The following is a 21,514-nucleotide window of genomic DNA, read 5'->3' as shown; positions in this document are numbered from 1 at the left end:
TTGTAGTGGAAAAGGAAAAAAGTGGATGTGGAAAAACCTTATGACAATATGAAGGGAATGTAGTAACTTCAAGACTAAACCAGGCATGTTTTTCACTTCTTATAGGGAACTTGCAGCTTCTCAGTCATTTTTACATTATGTACATTTACTCCATGGCTTTTTTGCGTTCTGACAGATCGTTAGCATTGTATAAAAATGATGTTGATTAACTTACATGAGCATTAGGGCTTTATGGAGAGCATGGTAGAGCATAGATAAGGCACTCTTACTAAAGCAGATCGGCTCACAACCATCTTACCGCCTCTGCTTTCTCCCATCCATGCTGATTGTAAAATCAAGTCTGAGCTTAACTTTCTGTTTTGACACTGAGTTGAATCACATTTATAACTTACGACTTGCTAAGCTGATCCAAATGGCCCTAAATGTCAGTTTATGGCTAAAGCACTTTTTCTTATCACACTTTGAAAACAAAGAAGTCTAATCCAAAGGGCATTTTGCACAACTACTATTGAAGCTACTAATGGGTTTTACAGGGCACACAAACGGTTAGGAATAATGGAGGCAGGCTATACAGGAACGGGTAATGACACTGGAAAAAAAACAAAAAAACAACCGAGCTCTTTCGAGGGAAATAATGTCCTCATTACGCTTCAGGGTAGCCCATTCGCATTCGATTCAGTCTGTGGCGCTTTTCCCTCATTGTGAGTTTTATCATGCTGTGATTCAGAGAGTCAAGTCTCCAGAACTTGTCTCGAGTGTTAGTGCAGAATCCAGATAAACGGGGTCCCGTTCTGCGAAAGAGTATCTGAGAACATAGGCCACCGCTCTGAACGAGTCACTCTGAAGTTTTTCTGTGTCTTTTTCTTTATGTGAGCACATTCAGAGGGTTGAGAGAAGTCTGGAGAAGGTGGCTTTCAAGCTAGTGGGCCGATTCTTTGATGACTGCAGGGGCGACAGCGTTTGGGGATATTGGCGAGGGGGGTTTTTCTTCTTTAGGGGAGCTGGTGCTCTTCTGGGTGCCCGCACCAATGGCGGGTTTGGCCTCGTCAGGGGTGTGTTCGTTGGGAATCAGGGGAGCTGAAGATTTCTGCAGGAAGTGCAAACACACCGTTAGCAGTCAAGGAGTGTTATTCACTTGGATCTGAATGTGTGAGTGCGGTTATTTCTATACAGGGATACATGTACCCAGTGCCTGCTTACAGGGATAGTTCAGCCAAAAATGAAAATTGTGTCATTCCAAGCCTTTAAGACCTTCATTTACCTTTGGAACATAAATTAAGATATTTCTGATGACATTCGAGGGCTTTCTGACCCTGCATAGACAGCAACGCAACTACCACGTTCAAGGCCCAGAAAGGTAGTAAGGACATTGATAAAATAGTCCATGTGACATCAGTGGTTCAACCTTAATTTTATGAAGCTACGAGAATACTTCTTGTGCACAAAGAAAACAAAAGGTAACAACAATTTCTTCTCTTTTCTGTCAGTCTTCAATGCCTGAAATTGTTAAAAACTGTTGAAATTGTTTGTATTTTTGTGATTTTGAACATGGTAGTTACGTTGCTGTCCATGCAGGGTCAGAAAGCTCACAAATTTCATTAAAAATAAATGAATTTGTGTTTTGAAGATGATTGAAGGTCTTATGGGTTTAGAACAACATGAGGGTTAATAATGACAATTTTCATTTTTGGGTGAACTATCCTGTTAAGCAGGGTTCAGAAAGAACTTGGAAAATTCTCAAATTTGTTTTGGTTAATAAAAACTATCAAGCTTAGGTATCTTTTTGAAAGTGAGAGAAGGAAAAGTATAATTATGATTAATGACCATGCAAAAAACATGTTTTCAGTTTGACCGTAGTTAAAAGGAAAAGGAGATTAAATAGTTCAGTGGGAGAGCAGAATACAAAAAAAAAAATAATAATAAAAATAATAATAATAATAATAATAATAGCTGTAGAACTTAATATAATTGAAAAATTATTTTTTTTAATAATTAAATTATTTTTAAAACTTAATTATGTATTTAAATATTATTAGTACTGGTAACAATAATTAAAAACTAATTAAAAAAAATATTATTGTAAAAACCTTTTTTTTTCCTTTTATAGTGAATTACAATTAAGTAAAATAGAAGCATAAAAAGAAAAATTACAGTACAATTGTAAAAAAAAAATTCTACTAAGCTATATTTTGTGTATGTACAAAGACAGACAGATAGATAGATGGAGAGATAGACAGATATTTGTTAACATTTCCATTAATTTGTATAGGGTTTGGGATTTTTGCAAACCTATTATTAAATTACTGTGACTCTTGCAACTAAATGTAGTTAAATCCGGATTTTTGTCATTTTCTAGCAAATCAACATTAAACAAAAACATTCAAATATAAATAATAAAAACTTAAATCAAATAAATGAAATCCAAGCCTATAGTATGCATCAGGTTTGCACATGAAAGCCTGTTTCTACCACTGAATAATAAAAAAAACTAAATTAAAGTTAATTGTGACTTTTTATCTCACAATTCTGACATTTTCTCAGAAATGAGATATAAACTTGCAATTCTGAGTTATAAAGTCAGAATTGTGTGAATTTGAACTTGAAACTGCATGAAAAAAACTCAGAATTATGATATAAAGTCACAATTCTGACTTTATTTCTCAGAATTGCAAGTTTATATAATAATTCAGACACTATAACAAAATAACACAAATTATTAAGTGAGAATTATTAAGTTTGCATACGGGTAACAGGCTTTCATATTTGCAAGATTTATATTTAGACTAAATTATTTACATTTTTAAATCTAGCATATCTATTAATAGCAACGTTTGGGACAAATTAGTTAATAAGTTCAGTTTATAGTTACGTTTATAGTTAAACTAGAGGTCGACCGATGTATCGGTTTGGGCGATTAATCGGCACCGATAGTTGATTGGCGGAACTATCGGTTATCTGCAAAAATCCACAGCGATGGATTTTTCCGGGTTGGGTTCATTGCTGGAGCTGCTGAGAAGGTTGTCATTATACAGCAAAGTCCCTATAGTCTTTGTTATACAGTACAAGAGCGGCCTCTAGTGGTGGAAATCACTGACAGCAAGTGCCGTTTGTTTAGACACGTGACACTTGGTGCTGCACAGAGTGGGACACTTCAAAGGCAGATTTAAACCATGGACAACGAAACAGTGTGTACAGTATACTGTAGTGCATGTTTCCATGTCATTACTAAGCGATGAATTTGTTGACTAAATACTGCATTAGTGGAGAAAGGACAGCAGTATACTTTTGCCCATTTGGTGATCAAATAAAGTCTTGTAGACCGCCGCTTGAATTAAACACGGCACGTCCAGTGTGTGCGATAACGGATAGCTACGAGTTCTTCTAGACGCGGCGCTGCACTTTTGACGGTTGTGTGACTAACATATTTTGATATTTTGATTAGATAACCACAAATGTTCTAGAATAGAAGCAGTTAAATTGTGAAAGTACACAATATCCATATGTATGCTATTTCAATACTGTGGCCTTTGTGTACTGGTAGCACTTTACAATACGAGTCCATTTGTAACATTAAGACTGATAAAAGCTGTAGAATAGAAGTATTGTTCCTTGTTAGTGTGTGTTAATTTCAGCATTTACTGATATATTTTAACATTTTCAGTTGTTTTTGTTAACATTAATGAACAATGAACTAACTGTAATGATCAATATATAATTAATATTAATATTTTTATTCATTTACAAAGTATGGTTCAGTGGGCTTTTTTTTTTTAAATAGCAGAGCACTATTTATTTTCCATTCAGTATCCATTTTTAAAAACTATCGGTCGATTAATCAGTATTCAGATTCGGTAAAATCCAATATCGGTCGACCTCCAATTTAAACATAAACTATATAGAAATTGGGTTTTATTTAAAAAATATTTTACTACAATGAGTCCAAATACCAGTTCAACAATTAGACAGACAGGTAGAACATTCTATATAAATATCCAAGACTGTGTTTATTGTACATGCAGTGCTGTACAGACTACAGCATTATAACTATCTGTCCTATAAAAGTCAGATCTAGCTAAAGCCACTTAATGCATTCATTTACTCCACATGGTTCTTTTTTCTGGCCTCCTAACCCTCCAAGCTCTTAGGGTAATTGATTTAGGATCTTTCTTGCAGACTCACTACTCAGCGCACAGTAAGGCAGCCAACAACATTTCAGCCAAATGAACACTCGTTCACTCAAACACTCATAAAGTAATGCCGTCTTACTGTGGTTTGTGAAACAGGGTTCTTATAGGTGGAAGTGGCAGACGCATCAGAGAGGGTGGGGCTAGACGAGTCTTCAAGCATGAACCCTCTTCTGTCCAACACACTAGAAGGAGAGAGAAAGACAGAGTTATATAATCCTGTCAGGTGTGGCATTTTCCTTACTTCCATATAACAAAATAGCAAACCACGTGGCATCTGCAAACAAATGCTGAAGCTTACTGATATACATGAAGGTTTTCAGTTTGCTGTTGGGCGACTGTATACAAGCAAAACTACAGTAATGTTCCTACCTGGGGTAAGTAGGGCCACACAGAACCTCACAGCAGTTCTTGATGATGTTCTTATGACTGTATGGGTTCTGCACACGGTTCTTTCCCGACCACGAGCCTTTGATCTGTATGATAAAGATGAAGGACTTAGAACTTTGGAAATAACTTCAGCATAATGTCAGAATTGCCTCTGATTATTACAATCTGATTCAACCTCTAACTTTCTACTCTTGACTGCAAATGTGGGCTTGATAAAAAAGAATCTCTTATTTGTTACCCTTTATTGAAATGTGCCTTTTCACTTCTAGCCATTCCATCCCTATGGATTTCATTTGATCTAGTCAAGCACTTCAAGGGTCCTCATCTTAAAAAGACATGCCTTTACTGTTTCATCTGCTCCTACATAGAAATGTATGTATGCATCACAGGCAAATCTGGAGGGGAAAATCATCTCAAGTTTCTAAGTTTCACATATGGTTTTCCAGTAAAAAGTTTAGTTGTATCCAAATTTGACTGACAGCTATAATCGTGTCTGCAGGTATTTATAAATCTATTATAAGCAGAATCAAATTTATACTAAATCAAAGGAGAACAACCATCATGTCACACCATATTAATTGCAGCAACTGCATCCTTCCTTCTCACTTCCTTCCCTTCTCACTATTTTTCACTCCTCATTAACAAGAAAAGAAGGGCCAGAGGGCAAGTTTGGCAAAAAACATTTTAAATTATTTATTAGAGCTAAGTGTGAAAGTGCCACAGAACTACAGATTCTGCAAAACTAAATTAAAGCAATAATAAACTTAAACTGCTGTAGGGAATCTAAGCATCTTCTTTCCCAATAGAATTTGCTAATAATTTCTACAGGGTTTAGATTTTTGCAAACCTGTTATTAGTGTTTTTACAAGTGCTTAACCTTGGGGTTTATATTTTTATATATATAAATTTTAGTTTTTTTTTTATAAATATCAATATTTTTTTCTATAGGGTTTTTTGATTTGATTTGATTTGATTTTTTTAATTTTTGTTGATGATGTTCTTTTTTTAAACAAATTTTAGTTAATTTTTTTTATGAATATAATTTTTTGTTTTTGTTTGGGATTTTTGCAAACCTGTTAGTAGTGTTTTTACAACTGCTTAAACTTTTGGTAATTTTTTTCTTTCCAAGGTTTTTTTTTTTTTTGTAAATTTTGATTACATTTCCATTATTTTCTATAGGGTTTGGGATTTTTGCACACAACCTGTTATTAGTGTTTTTACAAGTGCTTAACCTTGAAAAAAAAAAAAAAAGTTTACCAAAGTTTTTTTTTTTTTTTTTTATAAATTTTAGCTAAATTTTCTATTATTTTCTAAGGGTTTGGGATTTGTGCAAACCTGTTACTAAAATACTTTGACTTTTTTTAAATGTAGTTAATAAATCCTGATTTTTGTGATTTTCTAGCAAATAAACATAAAATAAACATCACAATGTAAAAAATACAAACTCAAATCAAATCAAATAAGTAAACTCCAAGCCAACAATATGCATCAGGTTTCAGGTTTGCATATGGAAGCTGTTTCCACCACTGAAATAAAAAAAAATAAATAAATAAAAAAAAAGTAATTGCACCTTTTCTCTCATAATTCTTACTTTTTTCTCAGACCTGAGAAATATAAACTCGCATTTCCGAATTATAAAGTCAGAATTGTGTGACGAACTCAAAACTGTGAGAAAAACTTTGAATTGCGAGATTTAAAGTCACAAATCTCAGAAGTAAATCTCACAATTCAGACTTTTTTTCTCAGAATTGCGAGTTTAACACAAAATTGTTAGTTATTAAGTGAAAATTGTGAGATATAAACTGAGAAAATAGTCTCTCCCCTCTTATATTTAGACTAAATTATTTAAATGATTAAATCTAGAATATCTAGTAATAGCAAAGTTTGGGACACAACAATCACACATGATGTGTGTGATTTTATCTGGGGTCCAAAATCTTCATTTTTATAATGTGTATAAACATCTGCTGCATTTAAAGCTTCTTTTCATGCTTCAAGGTTAATCTTACGTTACATAATAGCTTATCTAACACAGCAAATGGTTAGTCTAAAAACACAGGATTTGTGCCTATAATACTTTAAAAACATAATGGGACGGCAATGTGTACTCTGTTCATAAACAGCGCCATAAATACTGTATATACAGTACATAAAACTCATGCTGAGATGTTCTCCAAGCTCGCTTATCGTCGAGACGGCACTGTTGCCAAGGTGATTGCTGGATCTAGTGTGCTGAAATGCTCTAGGGCATGTGTTTATCTTTCCAGCCATGTGACAGCAGCAGGAGTCAAGAGCAGACAGTAGACTTTAGAACAGACAGGTAAGAAGCAGACTTACATCCTCATTGGTGGTCTGGTTGAGGGAAATCAAGTAGGTGTGGAAGCCAGTCAATCCCACCACAGACCAGAGGGTGAAAAAACACACCAGAACCTCCAACACAGTGCAACTGGGAGTCAAGGAAACAACAAGCACAATAATATCTACAACACAGTGTTTGAACTTTGATATTTCTTTGTTCAGCAAACAAAGCCTTTATTAGGGCTGAAACGATTCATCATATAACTCGAGTAACTCGAATAAAAAAAAAAAAAAAAGAGAGGCTTCGTTTAGTCCATTTACTTTAACTACATATTTAAGACCGCAAATTAACGGTGGTTAGTTATGATGTCCCTAAGTTAGCTATGTTTTGTATCTTCATTTTAAGTATCTTCATTTTAAAAATACATGTAAATATCAGTATTCAATGTTGTTTAAAGTAACAAAATGTTTATGCATACATCTAAATGCCTTAATTTCTTGATTTGTGCCTTCGTTTTAGGTTGTAATATTTACCTTTTTCTAAAGAAGATATATATATTATATTATATTATATTATATTATATTATATAAAAGAAATACCAAAGTGCGGTTTTGGACAATATTAGCATAAATCCTTATTTTTTGGTGCAAATACATTAAAGTAACTTGACATTATCATTGAAGACCAGCAATAATAAATTTTCATTTTGATTACATATTAATGGCAATATATACATGTCAAAGTCAGACATGCCCCTTTGCCAGATGTGACGCCTGGTTACTGGTTTAAACTTGGCCCAGGTTTTTAAAAGATTTTTGGGTCAGCACATCTTAATAACTTCAACAATTGATTGGCAATTAAGTTTAGAATTTAATGAATTTAGCCCCAGATTATGCAGAGCTGTAATAGCTGCTAATGGTGGACATTTTGATGAATCGAAAATTTAAGTTCTTTCAATGTTTAAACTGTTTATGTACTTAAATATGTTTTTGTAGTTTGTGTTGTCCCTTATAAGTGCAAAATTATCACTAATTAAAAAGGACTGATGCCAATATTGTCCAAAACCCCACTTCTCTAGGGCGTTTCCAAACTTTTGGAGGGCAGTGTGTGTGTGTGTGTGTTTATATATATATATATATATATATATATTTTATTGACATATTTGTATTTGCATTTTGAATGTAATTTGTAAAAAAAAATGCATTACATGGGTTTAGTTTGTTATTAATGTATGCAATTTCAGCAATAAAAATGTGGATTTTTCTAAAAAGGAAACAAATTAGTTGTTTATTTTAAGAAATCTATCTTATTTTGTATTGTATATTTAGTGATATATATTAATATTATTATTATTATTATTATTATATTATTGATATATTTGTATTTGCATTTTGAATGTAATTTGGCAAAAAATGCATTAAATGGGTTTAGTTTTCATGGTTATTAATGTATGCAATTTCAGCAATAAATATGTTGATTTTTCTAAAAAGGAAACAAATTAGTTGTTTATTTTAAGAAATGTATCTTATTTTGTCTTGTATATTTAGTATTGCTCTTTAATAAAGAAAAATGACTTCTTATCCGATTACTTGATTAATCGATAACTACAGCCCTAATACAAAGGGTTTTATAAAAGAAAATGCATGCTATGTGCCTATTTAAACTAGTACCCAAACATTGTTTTTATTGTGACAGATTATTCACAGCATGACAGGTTTATGAGGAGCTTGTGTTTTCAAATCTTAAGGAAGTGGCTCCGGAGCCCAGATGAAAGGATATGTTCCAGGAGTTTCTTTAATGGTATTCACAAATCCGGAGTCTACAGAACCTACAAAACACAAAACACAAGATTTTATTTATTTACAATATGTATCCATGCATGCAAGCAGTAACTCACTGCATCAGAAGTCTTGGCATCTCCCTTTCTCTCTCCCATCATTACATGTTCGGAAGACTTTCACACATCCACCCACACTCTGCCAGCGCTGAGAAGTTTGCACCGTTCGTTTTCAAGCACCTTTTCAACCACAGTAGCTACGTTTGGATTCAGCCTAATAAAAATCTGCTGAAGGAATAGTTTACCCAAAAATGAATATTTACTAACCATCATTTCCACAGGCTGTCAAACTCAAAAAAGGCCAAAAGGCAAAATATAAAAAGGATCACAGAGTAATCTGTGACTTATATGCTACTTCTGAGGCCATACAATAACTACGTCATTTACTCAATGATTTTCACCTACAAGAAAGCTCTTAAATTACATGACACCTATGGTGTAGGTTTGACATGACATTTGGTACAATATAAAGACTTCATATATTCACCCAAAAATAAAAATTAAGTCATTATTTACTCACCCTCATGTCGTTCCAAACCCGCAAGACCTTCGTTCATCTTCAGAACACAAATTAAGATATTTTTGATGAAATCCGAGAGCTTTCTGACCCTGCACAGACAGCAACGCAACTGACACATTCAAGGCCCAGAAAGGTAGTAAGGACATCGATAAAATGGTCCATGTGACATCAGTGGTTCAACCATAATTTTCTGAAGCTACGAGAAAACAAAAACAACAACTTTATTCAACAATTTCTTTTCTTAAGTGTCAGTCTTTGACGCACGTTAGCATGCGTCGTGGTACTTTCATTAACGTGTTGAAGACTGACACAATAGAGAAGAAATTGTTATAAGTCGTTATTTTTGTTCTCTTTGCGCACAAAAAGTATTCTCGTAGCTTCATAACATTAAGGTTGAACTACTGAACGTGGTGGCTGAGTTGCTGTCTATGCAGGGTCAGAAAGCTCTTGGATTTCATCAAAAATATCTTAATTTGTTTTCCAAAGATGAACGAAGGTCTTACCCTCATGTCGTTCCAAACCTGTGAGTAATTAATGACAGAAATTTCATTTTTGGGTGAACTATCTGTACATCTAGCAAAGCAACTGTATGGCCTCAGAAGACGAAATAAATGTGCACGTTGCATTAACTAATTTCCGGGTGAGCAATGACTGTGGATATGTATGGTCAGAATTAAATTATATTATTTAAATTAATAGCCAGCTTGTGTGGTTTCTGATGTCTGGCCTATGAAGAAAAGGTCAGAACTTATTTATACCGCATTTACTTGCGCATATGACATTTGTGGAAACAAAAATGAATTTCAAGTGGATGGGGAATATAAAGTCAATCACTTTTTGGAGAGTCAAAAATAGAAACATGCAAAATATTCTAGCAGTGTAGACGGCTTTGATTATTATAATAAGAGAGATCTAATTGTATCAGAACAGTACAACTCCAATATTAGAGTGCGTGCAGTGCATTTTACAGAGGACTGTTCCTGTGCTGTGCACAGATGCTGTTTCTATAAGGTAAAATTCAACTTTGCAAGGACAGTCTGGCGCTTCTGACTCACAGCCTGCAAGTACGTTTTCATATTTAAAGAATTTGCTACTGACTATTCTAACTCAAGGTTTTGAGCAGTGTAGAATAGTGCTGCTTGTTTGTCATTTCTACGATCACAAATGCAGACATGGTTTTATGTTTAAGCGGCGCAACACGTAAAAAAAAAAAAAAAAAACAAAACAAAAAAAAAAACAGTGTCAGTCATTACACTCAGTAATTATGTCCTCACTGGATGCGGCAAATGCCTCATTTATAATGGGTTTTATTTTTGTCTCATCACACCAGGACACGGCATCACAACATGGTAAGGGGCGTAACATTTCAGTCACACGTTTCAGGTATTCGGCCAATCACAATGCATGAAGGTGAGGCAGAGAGGAGCAACAATAATGTAGAGTTGGTGGAAAATAATGTGTTTTTAAACCTCAAACCATGTAAACACATTGCATTACACCAAATACATAAAATAATGTTCTTTTTAGCAACATCATGAGACTCCTTTAACTGAATTTATTCAGATGGTCTAAAATCTGTTTGTGTTAAAATAAAAACCAAATTATGGAATTATACCTCAAAATGAATGACAGTCACAATGTTTCACTTAAATTTAAAAGGTTAGTTCACCCAAAAATTAAAATTTCTGTGAGTAATTGCACACCCTCATGTTGTTCCAAACCAGTAAGATCTTCGTTTATCTTCGGAACACAAATTAAGAAATTTGATGAAATCCGAGAGCTGTCACATGGACTATTTTAGCAATGTCTTACTACCTTTCTGTGCCTTGAATGTGTCAGTTGCGTTGCCATCTTTGCAGGGTCAGAAATCTTAATTTGTGTCCCGAAGATGACGGAACGTCTTACAGGTTTGGAACGACACAGGGCTAAGTAATTAATGACAGAATTTTCATTTTTGTGTGAACTATCCCTTTAAGATCACAGGTTCAGAGCAAACTATCCTGGCATTCGAGTTCTCCTTCTCTCTTCTTTGCTGTCTATACTACACTTTGAGAAGAGGAAGATCAAAGAAGGAAAGAGAGCAGACATTCACGAGAGCGTATAGTGGCTCTTCCGATATCCTGAACACTCCCAGACTGAACCACGCCTGAGAGAACCATATTGCATACATATTGAGTACCGCTTAAAGGCACTTGTTTTCCCAGAAACCACGATCATTAAACCGGTGGACCGTCTGTGTATTTTAAATTGTTATTGATAACATGAACACGTAATTTCCTCCGATAATCCAGTTTGGATGTCAACAGTGAAGATGATCACACACACATTTTATTGCTGTGATACTCACGTAGAACCACATGGACGATGTCAAAGGCGAAGATGTAGATGGTAAGCAGAGACAGCGAGAGTGTGAACAAGTAGAAATATCTGTAGTTCCTCTTTCCTACACAGTTTCCGACCCAAGGACAATGATGGTCAAAACGGTCTGAGGGGAAAACACACACAATCTTAAGACTCTCATGAAGATTTGTGAAAGTCTGTTTCTACATTATAACTGTGAGTGTGCATCTTCTGGCAGACAGGCACATGTATTTTTAACTGCTAAGAGGGAGATGGTACTCAAACCAGAGATTGTGCTGTGTGTATGCGTGTTTGTGTGGCAGGTGCAGTCCGCCCAAACAAATGGCCCTGTGTTCAGGATGACTGTGCAAAGAGAGCAAACCTGAGCCCTCAGTGAACTCTCTAATATCAGCATATGTATCTCACTAACCTTGCAATATGTGTGAGTAAGTGCGTGCGCTGTCTGACTCATCTCTCAACAATTCACTATTATAATGGATTATCAAATGGAACGTACATGTGCAACTGTATCAAAGGTAAGAATGCTTGCAAATTCTTAAATTTAGACATAGTAAAATCTAAAATGACCTCATAAACCACAATAACTGCAGCACATTATTTCTAGAGATACAAAACAAATAAATCTACTGAAAACGGCAACAAACCTCCATTAAAATAAATTAAAGTCAAAGTGAGAAGAATTGTAAGTTACTTTGGCCTTGTAAGGTTTAATTCATTTGCTGGCTTACTTATTTTTAGTTCATGATACCAAATATTAGTAGTGCCTTATAATAATAGTATTAATTCATGTTAAATTAAATAGTGTTTATATATAGTGAGTAAAATTTATTTTTTTAATAAATATGGATTTATTTGATTAAAAAAAAAAAAAAAAAAATAAAAATAATAATATTATAATAAAATTATAGTTACAATATAAAATAATTCTATTCGATTTGGTGATCAAGAAACATTTCTTATTATTGTCAATGTTTAAAACAGTTGTGCTGCTAATATTTTTGTGGATTTTTCTGAATTCTTTAATGAATAGAAGGTTTAAGGTTCTAGATTTTTAGAAATGTTTAGATCTTTAATGTCACTTACGATCCATTTAATGCATCCTAACATTAACAACCAAAAGGTAATTTCTTACAAAAAACAAGCAACAGCACACCTCTATTCAACAAGCCACACAACTGGAGGTACCATCTATGTTTGTAGTGCAAAATGTCAGGGACATTCACTCACCCACGCAGTTGTCACAGATGCTGCAATGGGAAGCACGAGGGGGTCTGAAGATTTTGCAGGTGTAGCAGTACTTCAGTTTGACGATCTGGTTGTTAATTTGCACATTCTTGATGCGGGGCGGAGGCCGCTGTCCAGCCATGACGTTCCCATTGGCCGCTTCTGCAAGAGATGGGTAGAAACAGTCAACGTGGCAACTAGCGGCCGCTCTGGTCGATTAAGATCCATATGCATGACACAAAGCACAGCCTCTGATGGAGGACTCACTCAAGGCCACTCCAGCTAGTGCCATGACTCAATGACAAAGACACAAAAAACACACCAATAAATCAGAGCCAGGAGAGTGCGTGTGGCTGTGTGAAAAAAGGTCAAAACCTCAAGTACAAAATAGTTAATAATGGTGCTGGTATGACAAGTATAATGATTTTTGTACTAAGGTTGAAGCAGAATGAGATTAAAACAAGATTTCAGAATAAAAAAAAAAAAAATATGAAAGGGATAAGCCAGTCATTATAGCAAAATAAACCCTGACAGGGTGATTAAGACCTTGACATGAAGTAGAGGGATCTCGTAACATCCTGAAAGGGGTTATTTTGCAATAATGACAGGCTGACTGCACATAACCCCCTTAAAAGAATAGTTCGCCCGAAAATGAAAATTCTATCATTAATTACTCATCCTCATGTCGTTCCAAACCCGTAAGACCTTCGTTCATCTTCGGAATACAAATTAAGATATATTTGATGAAATTTGAGTCTATGCAGGGTCAGAAAGCTCTTGGATTTTATCAAAAATATCTTAATTTGTGTTACGAAGATAAACAAAGGTCTTATGGGTTCAGAACGATATGAGAGTGAATAATTAATGACAATTTTAATTTTGGGGTGAACGATCCCTTTAATAAGTCCGTAAATAAATCGACTTTAAATATTAATGTACATTATTGTGATTTGAAGGTAACTGATATCTGACCACAGAATGACTCACTTAATGCAAAATGTAATAAATTCTGGTGTATACATACATATCTAAAAATGTTCACATAATTAAATGATAAAAAATGATTTTCTATTATTATTTTGTTTATTTTTTCTGTCTCTGAGTTCAAATACAGATTCAGAAAAGTGATAAACATCTTTTCTATTCCCTTTTCTTTATTTGCGTTTTTTTTTTTTCCAAAATGACTCACTTTCATCTGTTCTGATGAAAGTGACAACGCTGAAGGCAAAGCACTTCGTTTAAAAGACAAGACTTGAATTTCAAAAGGTAATTACCTTACATTTGTCAGCTCTGTGCTTCTATACTCTAGGAAAATAGCCGCATTAGCATGTGCTCAGGAGGCAGAACTACACAGCTGCCTCCTAATCCACATGCCTGGTTTGGCTAAAACGGCACATCCGTACTTGCATCTGATCCAGCATCAGCCACGTTTAATCAGCCACACAGGCATTCATCTAAAAATAGTATATTAAAGATGAAATGCTGAAATGGAGCAGAGGAAATTTGTAGAAATCAATCTTTGCCCTGCCCTGCTGCTGCCCTATTTTAAGAGGGTACAGTTGAATCAATACCAAAACTTTGCCATCTTAAAGGGTTAGTTCACCCAAAAATCAAAATTCTGTCATTAATTACCCTCATGTTGTTCCAAACCTGTAAGACCTTCGTTCATCTTCGGAAGACAAATTAAGATATTTGTGATGAAATCCGAGAGCTTTCTGACCCTGTATAGACAGCAACACAACTGACATGTTCAAGGCCCAGAAAGGTAGTAAGGACATCGTTAAAATAGTCCATGTGACATCAGTGGTTCAACTGTAATTTAATGAAGCTACAAGAATAGTTTCTGTGCAGAAAGAAAACAAAAATAATTAATTTATTCAACAATTTCTTCTCTTTTATTTCAGTTTTTGCTGCGCTTTCACACCATGGTGCATTCTGACATAGTCTTAGATCATCATCTGTATATTGTGCTTCAAATAAGTAAGGCTGGGGAAAAAATTGCAAGTCATCCTCTCTGTCAAAATCTTTAGACATGTTTACAAAGACAAGGCGCAGTGCATCCGGGTTCCTTGTTAGAACGCCGGCTCCTGCATGCATGCACCATGGTGATCTTATGAAAGCGTGGCAAAAACTAAAACGAAAGAAAAAAAAAAAAAAAAAAAATTGTTGAATTAAGTTGTTTTCTTTCCACACAAAAACTATTCCCATAGCTTCATAAAATTACAGTTGAGCCACTGATGTCACATGGACTATTTTATTGATGTCCTTACTACCTTTCTGGGCCTTGAATGTGGTAGTTTCACTGCTGTCTATGCAGGGTCAGAAAGCTCTCAGATTTCATTAAAAAATGTCTTAATTTATGTTTTGAAGACGAACGAAGGTCTTACGGGTTTGGAACGACATGAGGGTAAGTAATTACCCTTAATTTGTTCAAAATAGAGCTGTTTGGTATGTTTTGGTATGAAAAGTATTCCAATTAAATGCAATTAATTGGTCTTCAAAAACCTAGATGAGGTAGCCTATAAGGATATATGATTTCTAGGCCTGGAAAATAATGTAAATAAAAAAAAAAATAATAAAAAAAAATCTTATAATTCCACATGGTTTTCAAAATGAATATGCATTGTTTCTAGTTACGCCAAGACGTAAAATAATTCATTGGATTAAAAAAAAAAAAGTTGAACATTTAAAGATCATCAGATGCAAAATTCACTTTTACATGTTGTTTAATGTGTTTTGTGTACACAACCACCCTATAATGATAAAAATCACCACAGTGTTTTCTTTTCTCAAATAAAGCCATTCTCTGATTTTTGGCTGTGTAACGTCACACAGACCAAGGCCGCTCCCATGATTGTTTATTGACACTGCCGTTTCAGCACAGACCTGTCCTGAGTGAGATGAGTGAGCTGTGAACAGTTCGTCATTGTTTCAATACCAGAGCAGGAGCAGACAAGAATGTCTCCTAAGAGAATAAGGTGTTTTGTTGTTGGATGTAATAAACATAGCAGTCATCATTTACTCCCAACATCTGAGCCACTGAAGACGCAGTCTTTTGTTTTTGAAAGGAATGTGCCCCACGATCTGCCTAAATGCATCTATATTTGAGCAAATCATTCCTGATCCAGCTTCACCTACAGAAGAAGTGAGCATAAGATTTTTTTATGAATCTTTGCAAATCACCTTTCCTAACAATGTGCTAGTTAGCAAGTTTCGCAGCTAAATGCGGCTAACGTTTACAGTCTCTCAAAGAATGGCTTGTCACCCTGTGTAAGAGAGAGGCGGGGTGAGCAGAGCTCATTAGCATTTAAAGGGACATGCAATGAAACGGGTTGTACTGAACAGAGACAAAGGGTGTTGTTTTACACTACCATTAAAAAATTAACTGCTAAACTGCTAAAATGTTTTATGAGTATATCATCACGAGATCTCACGAGATCCGACTGGTCTGGTACCACAAAATCTTGTCACATCCCTAATATTTCTATATTAATTTTTATGCTACACATAACACTTCCTTACAATGATGTACATTTTTTGTACCTTGTTACTCTTTACCCTACAATACTCTATACCCTATTAGTGAGAGCTGTAGAACTATTCCAGATGTGAACGCGTTACACAAAACCAGTAAAAATAAGGGTTAGTGGATATTTAATGACATCAGAGAATAGTGTGGTTTATCAGGGGAATTGCCAAGAGAAATGATGTCCTGGTTTAGTGAACATCAGTAATAACAAATGCTGCACCGCCCCTGGGCATGTTTGAGCTTCAGCGGTGGTGCTGATGTGTAACAACGGTGCTCTCGTTTAAAAGAGAAACCAGGGAGGAGAGTAGAGACAAGGGAGGAAGAACAGAGAGGATGGAGAGTGTAGGGAGATGAGTTCATCTTTACTGTAGCCCAGATCTCGTAATCAGTACAGGGAACGGTGACAGACTGGTGACTGAACTAGACAAGGCAATATTCCCACAGAGCCACAAGCACACAAATGAATCACTAGAAGCAAAATTAGCTAGATGAGAGCAGCAAGGTAATCTCATTTAATTGCATTTAATTAGTCAGATGCAGTGATGTTAACCTTTCTGACATTCAAAGTGGGACAAGCTTGCAAAAAAAACTACACATGAATTCCCTATTTTCAGCCTTTTCTGTTTTCAAAAGAAATAAAAATAGATTTTTTTCTGCAGGGTAAGTGTGTATTTTTACTCCTCTTTTTTTTTTGCAGAGGAAGCCAATGTGTAGGGCATTTCAGTTCACATCACTCAATGTAGATCAGGATAGACAAAGGTCTAAGGCATTACTATGGCATTTTTTTTTTTTACCATTTAACAATGAATGTTTGAGCACATACCGTCCAAGAAAAGTTCTTGGTATCTAAAAAACAAAAAAGACGAGACAACTGTCTCAGTGAGCCTTTGGATTTGAATGAGCCTCAACAGTTTCTGCCAAACACCCCTGCAAAAGATAAAATTTTCACTTTGAACAGTCATAACACTGGTTTCTGTTCAAGTCAGCTGACATATGGCATTGTGTGGGTGTGCACCAGTACTGTGAAGAATATCTATTTTTATAGATATTTATTCTACTTTTTTGTGCCTTTAATGAGTAGTAAAGTGAAGAAAAGCAGAGAAGTATAGAGGGAGAGAGGCAGGAATGGGATGGAAATGCATGGATCAGATTGAAACTCTCTTGGAGCAAGTCCTTCAACATAGGCGTGGGATATAATATAAGAGAATATATAATATAATATAATCTGCATAGGATAAGTGGTTTAGAGAATGGAAACTAAAATAAAATACAAATAAATAATTGTACAAAAAAATAATAATAATAATTATAATTATGTATATGTATATATGTATATATATATATATATATATATATATATATATATATATATATATATATATATATATATATATATATATATATATATATACACACACATAAAGAATGTTCATTTTAAAAAAAGATACATTTTAACAGTTACTGTGCTATAACCCGGCACAGGACAAGTGGTTTGGATAATGGATACAATTATAAATAAATTAAAGTAAAATAAAATATAATAAAAAATAAAATAATAAAACAAAACAAAATAAAATTTAATTAAATAAAATAAGATTCTTATTAAGTGCCAAAAAAATAAAATAATAATTATAATAATTTTATTGAAAAAAATTAATACATAAAAAATGTGCATAAAGTTTTTTTTTTAATTGTTTACAAAGTTTTTGCTATAACTTTGCACAGGATAAGTGGTTTGGGAAAAAAAATAAAATATAAAACAAAATAAAATAAAACAAAATAAAATAAAATAAAAATAAAATAATTAAATTTTGTTTGGTGATGCAAGTGCCCAAAAAAACAAAACAAAACAAAAAAAACACAAACACTGCTAAACAAAGTTTTACCTTCCTAAAAGTTTGACACATTAATTTCACTAAAGCAAAATGGCAATAGATACATTTAAAAAAGAAAGAAAAAAAAAAAAAAAAAAGTTTACAAATTTTTGATAGAACCCTGCACAGAACAAGTGGTTTGGATGAAAATAAAAATAATAAAATAAAATAAAATAAAATAAATCCCCTGCAAAATACCCCCTGATTAACACCGCTCCAAAAGAAAAAAAAAAAAAAAATAATAATACTACAGCGGCAGAGAAGCAGAAATAGGATGTTTTTAATGCTAGGGTGTCATGGTGTTTTAATTAAAAGTAGAAGTTTTATTAAAAGTAGAAGAGTTTATTGAAATCAACTATTAGAAAATAATATTTTTGTTTCATGCTCACATTCACTCATTGTATACCAAATAGCTGTGTTAATGTTTCTTGCCTCTTCAAGTTTTTTGGAAGAGCTTTTTTCCTTAAATGCATATCTAAAAATACATCAGTTCTTCCTTATCTGTGATTTTACAAAGAAAAAAAAAAAATTGACGAGATAACTTATGTAGAGCCCATCAAGCCTGAAGTCAAGAATAACACAATGTTTCCCAGATGAACTCTGAGTTCAAGGACCAACGCACTCAGCCATTTTAAAATCACAAAACAAAACAATAAATTAATCAGCAGGTCTGGGCTAACAGCGTCCCACTTACGCCAGACGCCTGCTAGACTATTCATGTGCTTCCCCTGACTGGGTCAAAACACCCGCAGGTGGCACTGATGGGACAAACTATGGCGTTAAACCTCACATCCCCTTCCCTGAACTCAGTCACCCTCACACTCACCGATCTCCATCTCAATGAAGTTGGCTTCTTCCGGCAGGGCCCGCGGCAGCACCCCTGGGTCACTGAAGCTGGTTCTGAGCAGCATGGCCATGACGAAGACGAAGAGCAACACTGCAAACACAGGGATGGCAGGAGACAGGTGCACTGCCAGGTACGGGCACCTGTACGGGACAAGAGAACAAACAGGTTTACAAAAGAGGCAGGGAAAACATGAAATGAACAGCACAGAGGTTACATATGCATATAAACTGAAAGAGGAATATATCACTATATCACTGAATGTGTCACTTTTTGTGCTATGAATGGTATGAAATTAATTGAGAAAATGTTTAAGGGAGCCAATGCTGTAATTTTGTAATATCAGTTTGTCTGACTAATGGAAAATGAGGGTATGTTTGGTAAACCTTTTTAATTCTATAATATTAATTCTAAAAACACCTCCACACACACTGCTGAACTAAGAGAGTTTTTCCTCCAAAAAGTTTGACACATTAATTGCACTAAACCAAAAAAGGCAATGGATATATAAAGAAATTGCATAAAATTGAATTTTTTTAAACATTTCTTCTATAACCCCACACAGGGCAAGCAGTTTGGATAATAGATGTGAATTAAATTAAATTAAATTAAATTAAATTAAATTAAAAATTAAATTTGTGATTTAAAAATAAAATCTGCATTAAAATGGCAATGGATGCATAAAGATTTTGCATTTAAAAAATAATTTTAAAATTTGTACAATTTTAACCTTAACCCACTGCTATAACCCTGCACAGAAAAAGCAGTTTGGGCAATGGATGTGAAAATAAAGTAAAATAAAATAAAAAATAATAAATATTTCCAACTAAAATAAACGGCAATGGATACATAAAGATTTTGCACTAAAACAAAGGTTTTTTTTTTTGGTTTTTTTTTTAAAACATTTCTTCTATAACTCTGCACAGGACAAGCAGTTCGGATAATAGATGTGAAATAAAATAAAATAAAATAAAATAAAATTTGTGATATAAAAATAAAATCTGTGATATAAAAATAAAACAGCAATAAAATAAAATGGCAATGGATGCATAAAGATTTTGCATTAAAAAAAAATAATTAATTTTTTTTTTTACAATTTTAACCTTAACCCACTGCTATAACCCTGCACAGAAAAAGCGGTTTGGGCAATTGATGTGAAAATAAAATAAAATAAAATAAATTAACAATTAATAAATATTTCCAACTAAAATAAATGGCAATGGATACATAAAGATTTTGCATTAAAAAAAAAAAGTTTTATTTTTTTTACAATTTTAACCCTAACCCACTGCTATAACCCTACACAGGACAAGTGGTTTGGATAATGTATGTGAAAAAATAAAATAAAATAAAATAAAATAAAATAAAATAAATCTTCAAAAAGTGCCAAAAAAATAATCAAATTAATTTTTTTGCTAAACTGAAAAAGTTTTTCCTGCCAAAAGGTTTGACACATTAATTTCATTAAAGCAAAATAAAATGCATAAAAAATTAATAAAAATAAAAAAATTAATTAATTAATTAATTAATTAATTATCTTTTGGATGAAATTAGGTCATTTGAAGTGGGTTTGTAATATCTGTCTGGCTCAGCCCTTCCCTAAAGACATCTACTCAACCCCAACAATGAAGCAGTCAGGGAGGATGTTTACTATGAACGACTGTGCTTTCTCCATTCCCGCAGGCAGACAGCCATACAGCAATGAATTTGGTTGCTCCCATAAATTGTGGATTACATGGGTCCTGTAAAAAGTGCCTCCCTTCACTCAGCCCGCAGCAGATTGGTCGGCTCCACAGGCCACTGCATTGAGCTATTAATAGGGTCACCCTGGCTCTCCTCCACCACTCTCTCCTGCAATGTAGACCTGCTATATACTAAGATAATGTATGGCTAATACATCACGATAATGGTACAGGCACGCTGCATCCACTCTCAGGGGGAAATTTGCTACACTTAGCGTTCTGAATGTGCAAAGGACATCTTTACAACACTAACTACAATACAGTGAGAGAGAGAAAAGACATGACTAGTCCTTACAACACAACACAAAAAGATTTACAACTAGATTTTTTAATAAAAATTTAAGTGGTGCTTGCTCATGCAAAAGTTGCCACTATGGTATTGTGGGTGGTTGCTTACGTGTAACAGCTGGGGTTGAGGGAGCACTATTGTTTATGTACTATTTATTAATATTTTTTCTTGTCCTTTTTATTACATTTTATTATTTAGGGCTGTTTCCTTTGAGGAGGCAAGAGAGGCAGTGCCTCATCAAAATATTGGATGAGAAAAAAAATAAATAAATCGTAGTACAAAAATAAAAATGCCAATATTACAAAATATAGCATTAGAAAGTGTATAAATCACTTGTGACACCGAGAACAAATGAGGGAAAGCGATGTGATTGGCTATGTTCGGCTGTGATTGGTTCTTGTGATAAATCCTGCCTCTTATT

General features: G+C 34.1%; 1 protein-coding gene across 1 annotated transcript in view; it reads right to left on the bottom strand.

Annotated features, from left to right (window-relative positions):
- Positions 1-846: 846 nt before the first annotated feature.
- The window catches only part of zdhhc9 (zinc finger DHHC-type palmitoyltransferase 9), a 32,443-nt gene continuing 11,775 nt past the window's right edge, over positions 847-21,514 (bottom strand). The window contains exons 2-9 of the mRNA XM_051127258.1: positions 19,045-19,205; positions 12,819-12,977; positions 11,578-11,715; positions 8,655-8,701; positions 6,912-7,016; positions 4,557-4,660; positions 4,267-4,369; positions 847-1,087 (exon numbers count right to left, since the gene is read on the bottom strand). Coding sequence (XP_050983215.1) covers positions 920-1,087; positions 4,267-4,369; positions 4,557-4,660; positions 6,912-7,016; positions 8,655-8,701; positions 11,578-11,715; positions 12,819-12,977; positions 19,045-19,205 — 985 coding nt within the window. The 3' untranslated portion in view covers positions 847-919. The remainder of the gene's footprint in view (positions 1,088-4,266; positions 4,370-4,556; positions 4,661-6,911; positions 7,017-8,654; positions 8,702-11,577; positions 11,716-12,818; positions 12,978-19,044; positions 19,206-21,514) is intronic.

This window comes from Labeo rohita, chromosome 14 (genome assembly GCF_022985175.1).
Source record: "Labeo rohita strain BAU-BD-2019 chromosome 14, IGBB_LRoh.1.0, whole genome shotgun sequence".
NCBI lineage: Eukaryota > Metazoa > Chordata > Actinopteri > Cypriniformes > Cyprinidae > Labeo > Labeo rohita.
This window is presented reverse-complemented; position numbering and strand designations above follow the sequence as displayed.